Source organism: Lolium rigidum, chromosome 7 (assembly GCF_022539505.1).
Source record: "Lolium rigidum isolate FL_2022 chromosome 7, APGP_CSIRO_Lrig_0.1, whole genome shotgun sequence".
Lineage (NCBI taxonomy): Eukaryota > Viridiplantae > Streptophyta > Magnoliopsida > Poales > Poaceae > Lolium > Lolium rigidum.
In genome coordinates, this window is record NC_061514.1 from 301,756,089 (window position 1) to 301,769,741 (window position 13,653).

A 13,653-nucleotide genomic window follows, 5' to 3' on the forward strand; every position below is an offset into this window, starting at 1 on the left:
TCAATATATCGAATATTTTTTTATTATTTAAATTTCTCATATTTTTCGGTTTGCAGTTTACAGATTCCTCACATATTAATTATGTAGCATCCAAATTCCCCACATTATTTGGCCATAATGTTGGGGGAAGCATTTTCCAGGGTATATGATCGAGTTTTCTTATGTGGGATGCATAAGTATCTAGGATTGTGTCTCTGCCTTGAAGAAGAGCAAACTATCATCTGAAAATTCATCCAAAAGGTTTTCACAGAATTTAAATTGTATCTCACCGAGATGACACATGCTATTATCCAATCCACCCATACGAATAATGCATATATGAATAATTCGGTGATTGAGTTTGCGATGTTCAAAGAAATGCATTTGTAGACTACAATTTCTAAAACATAAAAAGGTAGAAAATAACAAGACAAGGTACTAGAATTCTTTATGTGCATTATGTCCATTTTATATTCTTTACATATTAGTCGAGAGTTCTAGAGCACACAAGTAAAATGAATATCTTACCAGAAGTTCGTACGCTATAATTATATGAATATCTTACCAGATGTTCGTGCGGTTTAAACATTTAAAGATATTAATTATTTGGCCATACTATATGAATAATGCATATATTATATGATAATAATAATAAATGAATAAAAACAAAAATTATTTCATATTAAATTCTTCATATTTTCTAATAGTTATGCATATATTATTTGTCCAGTTGCGATTTAAACATTTAAAGATATTAATTATTTGGCCCTATTATATGAATAATGCATATATTATATGATAATAATAATAATAAATGAATAGAAATAAAATTAATTCATATTTAAATCCCTCACATTTTTCTAATAGTTATGCATATATTATTTGCCCAGTTGCGGTTTAAATATTTAAAGATATTAATTATTTGGCCATATTATATGAATAATGCATATATTATATGATAATAATAATAATAAATGAATAAAAACAAAATTATTTCATATTGAAATTCCTCACATTTTTCTAATAGTTATGCATATAATTTGTCCAGTTTCGGTTTAAACATTTAAAGATATTAATTATTTGGCCATATTATATGAATACTGCATATATTATATGATAATAATAATAATAAATGAATAAAAACAAAATTATTTCATATTCAAATTCCTCATATTTTTCTAATAGTTATGCATATATTATTTGTCCAGTTACGGTTTAAACATTTAAAGATATTAATTATTTAGCCATATTATATGAATAATGCATATATTATTTGATAATAATAATAATAAATGAAAAAATTATTTTGTATTCAAATTCCTCACATTTTTCTAATAGTTATGCATATATTATTTGTCTAGTTGCGGTTTAAACATTTAATGATATTAATTATTTGGCCACATTATATGAATAATGCATATATTATTTGAAAATAATAATAAATAAAAACAAAATTATTTCATATTCAAATCCTCACATTTTGTAATTGTTATGCATATATTATTTGTCGAGTTGTGGTTTATAGATTTAAAGATATTAATTATTTGACCATATTATATGAATATTCGAATTCTCACATTGGAATTCTATATTATTATCTTATGGTAGTATTTACAACAAGGTACAATCACATTCGTGGGAGCACATCAGGAAAGAACCGAGCAATTAAGCGTGCTGAGGATGGGTGATCGACCAGTAAGTGACCAAGTGTAGAATTTAAGTATAGATTAATTGTAGTTAGTATTAACAATGGTCAAAGTGAGAGAGTAACTAGTCAAACAAAAAGAAAATGAAAAATGAAAAAAGCAAATGAAAAAAGATAAATGATAAAGAAAAAAGAAAAATAAAACCTTTTGTCCCGGTTGGGATTACGAGCCGGGATAAAAGGTTCTCCAGCCTAAATCCTTGCATCGCAGCCATGTAGTGAACTATATGTCCCGGTTGGTAAGCGGGCCGGAACAAAAGGTTGGACCTTTTGTTCCGTCTCTGTTATCCCGGTTGCCAGCCGAGATAAAAGGGTCTTACCGATCGGGATAATAGGCTTGTTCTGTAGTAGTGAGCGCTGACTGTCATGCTAGGCTTCACTGTCCAAAGTTCAGCTTCGATCTGCTAGGATGCATTTGATTGCCTACATCACATTTTCGTCTCGATCTGGCACTGCTGAGGTGAGCAGGGCCAAGCAAAAACAGGGATTCAGTTACGTTGTGGGTATCGTTTGGTTGTTTGCATACGATTTTTTTGCACGAGGAGAGCCGTTTGGTTGCCTACACTCCATTTGTTAACCAGATAAATTAACAACCATTAACATAGACATGTAAACAGTCATTAACGGCCACATGAACAACTGCAACGTGTTGCTTTCATCTGCATCTCCACTAGAACCGTGGCCGCGCCGCAGTTCTCATCTGGATGCACACCACCGACAGGGCAGCGGCGCGTCGAGCACGCCCATGTTCGTCAGGAAGGGGTGGCCTTCATCCTCGGCCACGAGCAACAGGACGACACCTACAGGAGAGCCGCAAGATGGACGGCAAGAATACTTTTTGTACTGCGAGTGAACAAAAAAAAATTAACAAGGAGTGAACAATTTTTTGTCAGTTGATTCCCACTTGCACACTTGCAACATGTAGAGGCGCATAAATTACAAATCAAATCTAAATATCTAATGGCTATGAAGCTGACCGAGCACTAACTAAATCTCAGTCTGATGAGAATTAGCAAAACCGATTTTATAGGGGAAGTCAGTTGTCAATTAAATAGGGTTACTACAGCTCTCTAACGGGAGTAGTTTATCCAGATAGTGCAGATGGAACAACCTGCAGCTGAAGTCCGCTTTCTTTCAGCGTGAACAAGTTAAGACAAAGCTAAAGACATTCGCAAAAAAAAGACCATTTCTTTGGTGAATGAGTGGCCATCCTGCAATCACATGTTGATTTCACTCCTACAGACTTGTACTTAGCTGAAACTAGTCGATAGGTACTTCCGTCGAAGCAGTACTACCGGGGCGAGCAAGACCAGGTGGCTGCAGTACAAGCTGTACTTGCTCAGTTGCTCTCCCGCTCTGTCCGCCTGTTGAGCATCGACACAATGACGACACAGTGAGTAGTAGTACGTGCGTACTTCTCCCGGCGACCAGCAAGTAGCAGTACAACACCTCAGATCCTCTCCCTCGGCCGCACGAAAAGCTATAAGACCAAATCCTGAAGAAAAGGGATCGACGGCAAACAGAGTTCGGTCAGCATCTTTACAAGAAGAATAGGGTAGCGCATATGCGAGGAAGTTCCTGCAGGGTCGAATTGGGAACACATGAGATGGATATGTCGATGAGTCAGTGGAGCTCCTGATGGCTCCCACTCATGTGTTCTCAGGTCGCCCCTGCCGGAGCGCCCTCAGCGGACACCGATTGTGCCGGAGTACCCGCCGTCGGCAACATCGCGTGAACCAGGCGCTCCGTACGGCCAAGACACCGCGGCGCCATGAGGTATACGCCGGCGGTGTTTCGTTGCCTCTTCTCCTCTCGCGCACGCTCTCTGCTTTCTGCCTCGTCCTCGACAAGCAGGGGAAATGTACATGCAGTCAAACCTCGGACGTGTTGCTTCTAGGATCGTGCACCTAGAAAAGAGAATTCAAAGCCCAAATTCATTGTGTATCAAATGTGGCTATGGATCGCATCGCACCTTTTCCAACTGGGATCATTCCCCTTTCAAAAATGGAATGTTTTTTGTAGGAAAATCCGCAAGGACGATAGCCCAGTGGTTGGGGTCGCAGTGGCGCACCCCAACGACCAGAGTTCAAATCCTGTCAGGAGCGAATTTCTGGAATTCTCACGCCTAGGCCTTGGCCATCAGCTGATCTGTCAGGAAAGACATACAAGACCTTCACTGCATTCATAGAATCCCCGTTTGAATGGATGCAAAGTAATCCATTTAACTGTTTGATCACTGTATGGATTAAACTAGAACAAGACTTCTAGAGATATCATGTGATCAGGCTAGCTCGCATGACGTGCACCCTGCCAATAATAATTATCACTATGCCCATTTTTTCCATTGACAAATAGCTAGTTTATACTAGTTTAGTTCTCGGGCCATCCATCTCATCTCATATAACGATGGATGTGGTAACATTAGGTAATAACTTCACATGTATGCGGAAATTTATGGCCTTGAGTCATGGTGGAATTGATTATCAAAAGACATTGAACAGATGTACCTATTGAAGTTACCTAAGCTTCTGTGTGGTGAAGGTTATATAACTGATAGAGTCTCTAGTGCCGTCTTCTTTATCTCCAAATGTTGAACTCCATAGTGATGCTTGCAACTAACTGACTTCTGTATATTGTTCTTCATTGCTGCTAGGGGTAACTCAAAATACAGGGGTCGTGATGCCCGACACCAACATTGTTACCCAGAATGATTTACTGATCGTGGGCCCAGGTGTGCTTGGGAGACTGGTAGCTGAGAAGTGGCTAAAGGTATGAATACCTGTGGTTAATACACTACTGAGAACTTCTTTCCAACATCAACTTGTTAAACATAATCTTGCTTGTCAAAACGAGCGACATTAGACATCTCTTATGCTTATGTTTTTTGTCTTTGGATATTATTTTTGTAAGGCTAAATTTCAATGCGAAGATGGAAAATTGAAACCACATTATCAATTTGTCTAATTAGGTGCTCAACTTCATCTTCTACAGGAACATCCTGGCTGCAAAGTTTTTGGCCAGACTGCAAGCACAGATCATCACAGCGAGCTAACCGATATGGGCATCATTCCCTCCTTGAAGGGATCCACGATTTCTCAGAAGGCTCCTTATGTTATTTTCTGTGCTCCTCCATCTCGTTCTGATGATTATCCTGGCGATTTGAGGTAAGTGACGGTGATTTTAGTGATAATTCCATGGAAATATATTGGGTACCGATCTGGAACAATTAAGATTGGAAGCATTGGTATTCTCCAGTTTGTGGTTACTTCCCTATGTCTGGGCTGTTTGGGTTGGGGTCTCCTATCGAAACCGAATTTGTGTGGAAACTGAATATATTAAAGCAATGAAGTTTAATTGCTGATACAAAGGTTAGGGCTTATGAACAATAGTGAACATTGGTTAAGAATTTAACATGAAGACATTCACATAATGGAATTGATTTTGATGGACGTATGTATGGCAGGCAATGGTGGCATCAATAGTGAATTAGTGATGGTTGGTCATACATTATGCAGATGATCACACTAGTTTAAGTGTAACTGCAATCTGCAGTAATGGATGTGTGACACGTGTCAGAGTTACTAGTGGCAATATCACTTTCAACGTGTTGTTCGGAGTAGTAGAGGGAAATGGTATAACATGGTTGAGCCAGGACTTTCTCGTCTTGTGGTATTTATAAACAGATTAGATGATTTTATCACAATTTTAACACAAATACATGCATATCACCACGGAACTTCATATTGTATTTTTTTTTAATTTATGCATTTTACATGTACACTGTGCTTGGAACAACTAACTCCACTAGGCTCTTAAGGTTGTTGATTTATGCGAAAAACTGTTCCATGGATAATTTGGATAGTTTTTTTTGTATGCATAAACTGCAAAGGATATCTTATTACTAGTATTATATGCAGATGGGGGCCACCAACCTTTTCTGATGTCACTACAGTCCTGTTTATCACCAATTTGGTTTGTAGGATTTTACCATTGTTCATGAATTACACCATTTTTTGCATCTCAATGAACTGATAGGAAGTAACTAGACTAGTTTCCCTATATTATTGTGTAATGTGCATCTATCTTATGCTAAACAAATTACATTTCATGGACATGCATTGTATCCTCATTTCAGAAAATGCATGCAGAGTGGCTGCCTCAAATTGGAGTGGTGAAGGTTCTTTCCTGTTTACATCGAGCACAGCTCTCTATGACTGCAGCGACAACAGATTGTGCAACGAGGTACTACTGCTAGACTGCATATTCTGCATAGATCATAAGTGTCTACCAGTTTTGGCTCAATTAGGTGATAAAAGTTCCAGTAAATGAAACATATTCCAAATCATAGAAACTAGCAGAGTACCCATGCGTTGCTATGGATCTTAGAAAAACAAACAATGGATGAATGTTTTTCTCTCGTTGTTCCCTTTATCTTGACTCCATCCCTAGCATAGTAATACAGTTGCAACTTCATATTTATTGTAGTTTATACTAGAAACATTTCTTATTTTCGTTCACAGTAGTAACATTTCTTGCCTACAACACACAACTACCTCTAAATATTTTGTGAATTTTCATTGTTTTGACCATGTTTTTCCTCTTCCTTTCTGTAGGATTGTCCATCTATTCCTGTTGGCAGAGGTCCTCGTACTGATGTCCTTCTTAGAGCTGAAAATGTTGTGCTGGAGGCAGGAGGCTGTGTTCTGAGGCTAGCAGGACTTTATATATCCTCAACTTATAAATTACTTGTTCAAAAGTGCAAGCATGAACACATAGCTTTTGTGCAATATAGGATGAAAAGAACTGGTAGATAATTTCCTTAACTTGGACTCACAAAATAAATAGGGGTGCTCATTTTTTCTGGTTGAGGAAGGGAACATTGGACTCGCGACCAGATCATGTTATCAATCAGATCCATTATGAGGTTAAATGAGCTTAGTAAAATTTATCTTTTTGTACTAATTTAATATTATATTGTGGGGATGTTGTCTCCTGCTGTTCAATCAACATTTTGTGAGCTGTAATCTTGTGTTATATAATTATATATTTCAGGATGCCGCGTCCCTTGCAATTGCCATAATGAAAAAGAGACCTCGGGGTCGCATCTTTTTGGGCTGTGACAATAAGCCTCTTTCCAGGTTAGGGTTGTTCACATCAATTATATATCCATCTAGCTCGGTTTTGTTGGGGGTATCATGGGTCTACTGATAGCCGAACGCTCAACTCATTCTGTCAGTTAAAATGGATAAATTTGTACTTTGCAGGCAAGAAATAATGGACGCCGTTAACAAAAGTGGAAAGTTTGACACAGAATTTCAAGGTTTTACTGGTAAGTTCTGTACCTGTTCCATTGTGACTTTTTTTTGGTGTACATACATTGACCGTTTCTAGGATAATCTTCAATTTTGGCCTTTACTTCAGGTACCGATGGTCCATTAGGGAAGAGGATGGAGAACTCGAAAACTCGGGCTGATATTGGATTGGAGCCCAAATACCCAACCTTCACAGAGTTCCTTGGTGTCAGTAATTAATAGCCACATACGTTGAACAATTCTTCTTACTCTTCAGTTTTTTTTTTTTTTGTGGGGGTTCTTATCCTGAGTCCGAGTGAATAGCAATGTCAAGGGGACAGTAGGGATGTGTCGTACCAGCGGTTACTCCGTTTTTTGTTGTTGCCCAGCAGTTTTAGAAACTATGCAAACGCTGCACAATGTAAAGGGTGTATATTTATTTTGCTCGGTGGTCATCGTTTGCTTGACTTTCTGACCATGGAGTTTTGAACTTACCTGAATTTTCTGCAGAAATGTAGTCGCCTTTGCTTGTATTGTTTCCTTTGGGTTCAGTGTTCATTTTACCCGTACGTTGAACAATTCTTCTTACCCAGACTGAATGACAATGTCAAGGGGATTGTAGGGATGTGTCATACCATCGGTTTTGTTGCCCCGACAGGTTTAGAAACTATGCAGACACCGCACAACTTCCACAGTTCGACTTTCTAGCCATTGAGTTCTGAACTTAACCTGATTTTTCACCGGAAATATAGTAACCTTTGTCTGTCTCATTTCCTTCGATTGAGTGTTCTTGTTCACCTCTGCACTGTGTATATTTATCCTTCTCGGTGGTCATCCTCTGTTGGATTTTCTAGCCACTGAGCTCTGAACAAAACCTATTTTTTAACCGGAAATATGTCACATTCGTCTGTCATATTTCCTTTTGGTTTAGTGTTCATTTTATCCATCCACATTTGTTCTAAAGTTACTGATTTTGATTTGTTGGTAAAGGGCATACAGCATTGCTGGAACATATTAATTTGGTGTGACTTTGTTTTGATCTACCGCCTTCAACCAAAGTTTAAACCAACGGCGTGCCTGTTGGTCACATAACCAACTATGGATTATAGGTTTGATCATCTATGAAATTTAATCCAGGTACCATCTGAAGTTCGAGCTGAAACCATACTTGAAGTGTGGCAAACAATATAAGTATAAAGAAAAGTGTGATAATTGTAAAATCCCCCTTGAATTTCGAACTGAAATCAAACTTAAAGTTGACTTCCATCGCTTTGAGACACCCCAACAACCAATCGATGAACCCTCAAATAAAAAAATTATGTACAATTGATATTATTTTTGTGTTTGAACCCTTGGTAAGTGCAACAGGAATGTGGTGAACCTTTTTTTTTTTGACGATTCCCTGACATGTGGGCCCTAGTATGAAAACAACGTACTGACCACCATAAAACCATGCTTTAAATCGAAACTCCGAAGCATTGCGATCGCGACTGCTCCGCCGGCGGCCACTTGGAGGCGCAACAAAAGGGGACGAGACAGGAAGGCCCTGGCGTTCCACGTTTCGGTGTTCTACTGGAAATATTTCTTTGTTTGACTTTCTAGCCATTCAGTTCTGAACTTAACCTTATTTTTCACCAGAAATATAATGTCAAAGCCTTATCTGTCTCGATCTCTTACGATTCAGTATTCATTCTATCGACTTTTGTTCTGAAAGTTCTACCGACTTTTTTTTTGACAATCAATACCACATATATTTATAGCAACAAATAGTACATGGTAGGGATGCATGAGCTGACTCCAACGATTACAAAATAAAGTCTAAAAAATAGTAACAAATCTTCGAGGTCTTCAATTTCTTTCTTCTTCCAGAACACAATCTTGTAGTCTTCTGAAGCTAGCCAAAAATAGATAACAGACCACCATAGACCTGTAGATACCGACGAAAGTTTTCCCATAATTTTTTGAGCCGCAATGCCAAAGCTGCGTGCACGCACGCAACCATTAAAGCAGTCATACAACATGGGAAAGTTCTACCGACTTTTGTTTGTTGGAACAGTATAACTAGAACATATAAGCTGTAATCCCATCATCCTCTGACGTAGAACAAGAGATCAACTCCGACTCCAAGTTCTCGCCTGAAACCATATTGGAAGTGCAGTTACGATGATTTCAGACATCCCAACAACCAATCCAACTACTCCGTATCAAAGAATCTTCAAATAAATTAATGATGCAAGTTTGCTAAGCTACTGAATTGAATTGTGACCAGTTGTGCTATTGACGTGAGATACAAATCACACTATGGCATGTCTTTCGCCTAGTTTTCTGTGGCTGCTATTTACTTACATGGAGAAGTTTATATCATGAAGATATAATTTAATCGTTTTGTCAATTGGATTGGAGGTGCCACATTTTATCTGTACAATCAACCTGGGAAAAAACCTTGAGAGCTGCAAGGTTACCGGTTTGTAAAATCTGCTCGTTCATTGAAATTCCTAGCATCTAAGTCCTTATTTTCTAATTGATTGTTTTATTTATTTTTTCAGGTGTCAGTAGGAGGAGGAGTACATGGAAGCTACACTTTTTAACCTCAAGGCCTTGATGCTGCCATTTAGTTGCTCATTGATATCGGCATCCGTAAGTATACACTCAAATGGATTGTTGCCTAATGGAGACACTATTTGGTTCTGCATTGTCCCTCAGCATTAGGTGTATTTTGTCCAACTCTGTTTCATTTGGATGCACCACTTTATTTAGCACTTGCAGCTTAATTAGACCGAGAGAAAGATTTTACTGATATTTAGGTTAAAATACTGCAAGCTGCTTACTGTGTAAGTATATGTACTTATTTCATGATTCATGTTACATAATACTGAATGATGGATACTTTTTTGATAAAAAAATCCACACATTTGAGACTTTAAGTGGCTTAGCCTTCTTATGTCAGCATACATAGTGCTTGCTGGGCACCTTTGCTGGCCCTGATCCTATTTAATATTGCAAAACATTCTTAATTTTTTAGGTACTGTTGCTAACAGAGGTGAATATGCAATCACCACACCAGCGTCAGCGAGCTACAACTCATGTAAGTCATGCACTTTTTGCTCTATGCTTCTTCAGTTGGATTTGGATGTGTCAGTGGTTACCTGATGAACTTGGCTGATTTCAGAGGGGATTCCCAAGGTCCTTGTCATCCCTGATGTGGGTTGCTGGTTATCTTGACTATCTCCTTCCACACTAGAGTACTATTTTCCATTCATACAAGAGTTGTGGTGCACTCATTTCTGAACAATCCATTACTTTTTTTTGCTTGCTAAGTAGTGTTGTTGCTTCTATATCACTCTGTCCATCCGCTATTGTTGCATCGTCTTTGATATTTGAATTGAAGATGCAAGTAGGCTGGACTACTTTTGTGTGGTTGTCTTTATAAGAACTATGAACTGAACTACATATGTTTGGCCAGTTTGCAGTTTGAACTCACTTTTGGATTGTACTATCCTTTGGAAAATGTATGTGAGCAATAATATGTTTTTGAATATTGGATTCAGGGTTTGAGCCTCTGAGTTGCAGAAGCCAATGCTCATCTAGATTCAGTTGTATGTGTAATGTATGATGCTGCCCCACTAGTATTGAGTCTTGACTGCTTCATTGTTATTAGTTGTAAAAATTGCCTCTATGACATGAGAATCCATATCTTTTTTTCAGCGATGATAGTAAGCTCACAGCTTTGTTAAGAACCTGTTTACATGTAGTACATTCGTAGAGCCAAATTCTCTTTGCCCCTGAAAATAAAGAAGCACTTGCAACCTTACTTATTGCAAAAAATAGTGCTATTACTCTAGGAGTATTTTCAGGAGTTACTTTTTTCACAAGGTTTAGTGAAACCATGATCTTTTTTGACTGTAAAAGATAGTGGTATGTTGTAGCTAATCAGTTACATACTGAGGTCAAACATAATGTGCAAAAAGGGCAGACTAGCAATGGCCATACGAGCACGCTTTGCTGCAATCAGCAACGCATAGCTCTGTAGTGTATGGACAGGGTATTATGATGGAGGATAAGTAACCTTATGTTTATCTTGTTTCTAGGAAAGTTAGAATAAAACGTTGCTTTACAGTTGAAAAAGTTCCAAGTTTTCTATGTGTCGTGGTGTGCTGATACAACTTAACATAATGATCTCCAATGAGGCCCCTCTGTTCCATTCTCACTATGCTGTTATATTTGGAATTTTGCACTGCTTCGTCGTCGAAGGGGCAGACGAGTATTTCAGATATGGCTAACGAGACAATCCTTTTTTCTTGACACTGGTTAAAACTACTCCTATCTGTGTGTGTTGAGTACTCCAATAATAATGATGGAGTAGATTTTTCCTGTGTGAAAGCGAGCTACTGTTAACTTGACTGATATATCCATGTATGTGCCAATTAAGTTCAATGCTTGCTCGATGTAGATGAATTAGCATCCGTACATGTCCTCTGCAATTAACTCTGCCATTGCATTTTATCAGGAGGTAAATAAAGAAGATCAATCAAGAAGACTTTTGGAAGCGTCAGCTGGCTAGAGTGAATGAGATGACAAAAAAGGCGTCTTCTGATAAACGTGAGGTACATAACACTGATAAGCATCTCGATCAGGAGGCGATGAGGATCACGTTCAGGAAGATCGCCGGGGTTGTGAGAAGCAGGTTCTGCAGGAGGCTATGAGGATCTCGACCTCGTGCTCTCGACGGCTGGCATGATGGCTGAGTGGCGGTGAGGCGGGGCTTCCCCGTGGGAGCCCTCCGATGTCGACGGACGGCGATTGGCCTCGCCTCCATGGTGCTCGTGCTGGAGCGAGTCACGCTCAGTGATGGCGCGTGCCTGACCAGGTCGAGGTGGAGAGGTCCTCCCATCCCTGCTGCTGAGCAAACCTAGCCGTGGGAACTTGGTCGGGTGCCTGCCCACGCTACACGGAGGGGAAGATGGAGGCGCGGCGATTGGGTCTGAGCGGTGGAGGGGGAGCTCATGTGTTAGAGCTGGACAGGAGATGGAGCTCGAGGTGCTGGGAAGCTGGACCATGAGGAGCTGGCGCCGGCGGCGGGATCGGCTAAATATTTATTTACTGGATATTGTTCTTGTCCTTTAAAATTCAGATTGATCATCCAGTTAAATTCAGATGAATCATTGTTCTGGAATCTTTTTATTATCAAATAGTAATGTACCACTGATTGCGGCCTGTTGCCTTTGCATGCTGTTGTCTGCTGCGTGTGCTGCTTGCAGGGATTAACCGAATGACACGGAAGAGCAGGGGTTAATATCGGAAATATGAGGAGAGGGGTTGGGGGGATTGGGGGTAATGATTCGGGTTAATCCACTAGGGAATTTAATTTCCTCCAACCGAACGAGGCCTTAAGAAGGAGTACCTATGGAGATGATCTCGTTATGTTAATTGAGACACATGTTTTTTTTCCACATTGGACGAGAAATGTCACCAGCTTCTAATTTTGTTCAAACCATTCTCTCTTTGGGTGCCATTATCCTAGTGGTTTGAAGCAAAATACATGATGCATGGCTGTTTCAGCACATTTGTATATCCTATTCTGAAAAACCGTCCCTAATTGCATCGTGTTGTTCTTTTTTTTGTGTGCACAAAGGCTCGGCTTGGTATAATTTGGTCAAAACCAACAATTCTTTATAGTTGATGGAAACAAGAATATTTTGATGGTTCGAAGCTGTTGTCAAGTTAAATTCACCTGCAAAGCAAACCCAACACCGAGGGAGAAAAGAAAGCAAAACACCATGCAGTAATTAGGAAAAAAATTGAGCCGTATCTGTAGGAAACATAAAAGCTTTTTCTTTTTAAGATCTGGAAACAGAAAAGTAGAGACGTGAAAAAACGCACGGAACAAGTAAGTAAAGGGAGTAATTTCTGAAAGCGGTAATTAGGATGACCAAAATAAACCAACAATTTGATGGAAAAAAGAATTCTTCGATTGTTTGAAGATATTCACCCCCTAAGAAAAGCAAACCTATTGCATGCCGAGGGAGAAAACAAAGCAATATATTAATTAGTACGCAAATTCAGCTGCATCTCCTGGAAACAGATAGAAAAGTTAAGACGTGAAGGAAAAAAACCGTAGACAGGGAAAGGCAGTAATTAGGAAGACCAAATCAATCGGCAACGAATGGCTGATTTTACGGATGAGATGTTTTTTCCTATTATTTCGTTTGGCAAGCCACGTCACCGATCCGGCCTTGTGCCTTCATGCATGCACGTGAGCCGTCCATCCCATCTCTTATTTTGCGTTTTGGATGGTCGGCTACGAAAACGAAAAGTAGGACGCGCGGGAGACGCAGAGTCGGCGCCACATTTTGAACTAAAACTGAGGCTCGGCCTTGGCTGTGCTGCGCCTATATATTACTTAGACCAGTAATAAACCAGTAATTTGATGGAAACAAGAATTCTTTGATTGTTTGAAGATATATTCACTCTGTAAGAAAAGCAAACCCATTGCATGCCGATGGAGAAAACAAAACAATACATTAATTAGGACACAAATCGAGCTGCATCTTTAGGAAACAGAAAAATTAAGATGTAAAGAAGGAAAAAAACTCAGAGAATGGATAGGGAAAGGCAGCAATTTGTGAAAGGAAAAAGCTGTATTTCCTCCGGAGGTTCTCGTCTCTGGCAGCCTCCGAC

General features: G+C 39.2%; 1 protein-coding gene across 1 annotated transcript in view; it reads left to right on the forward strand.

Annotated features, from left to right (window-relative positions):
• Positions 1–11,741, forward strand: part of LOC124673052 — a 37,814-nt gene extending 26,073 nt beyond the window's left edge. Inside the window, exons 2-11 of the mRNA XM_047209186.1 lie at positions 4,325–4,453; positions 4,676–4,848; positions 5,833–5,926; positions 6,298–6,408; positions 6,519–6,608; positions 6,737–6,822; positions 6,949–7,013; positions 7,106–7,246; positions 10,160–10,164; positions 11,732–11,741. Of these exons, the coding sequence (XP_047065142.1) occupies positions 4,325–4,453; positions 4,676–4,848; positions 5,833–5,926; positions 6,298–6,408; positions 6,519–6,608; positions 6,737–6,822; positions 6,949–7,013; positions 7,106–7,215 (858 nt within the window). The 3' untranslated portion in view covers positions 7,216–7,246; positions 10,160–10,164; positions 11,732–11,741. The remainder of the gene's footprint in view (positions 1–4,324; positions 4,454–4,675; positions 4,849–5,832; positions 5,927–6,297; positions 6,409–6,518; positions 6,609–6,736; positions 6,823–6,948; positions 7,014–7,105; positions 7,247–10,159; positions 10,165–11,731) is intronic.
• The last annotated feature ends 1,912 nt before the right edge of the window (positions 11,742–13,653 follow it).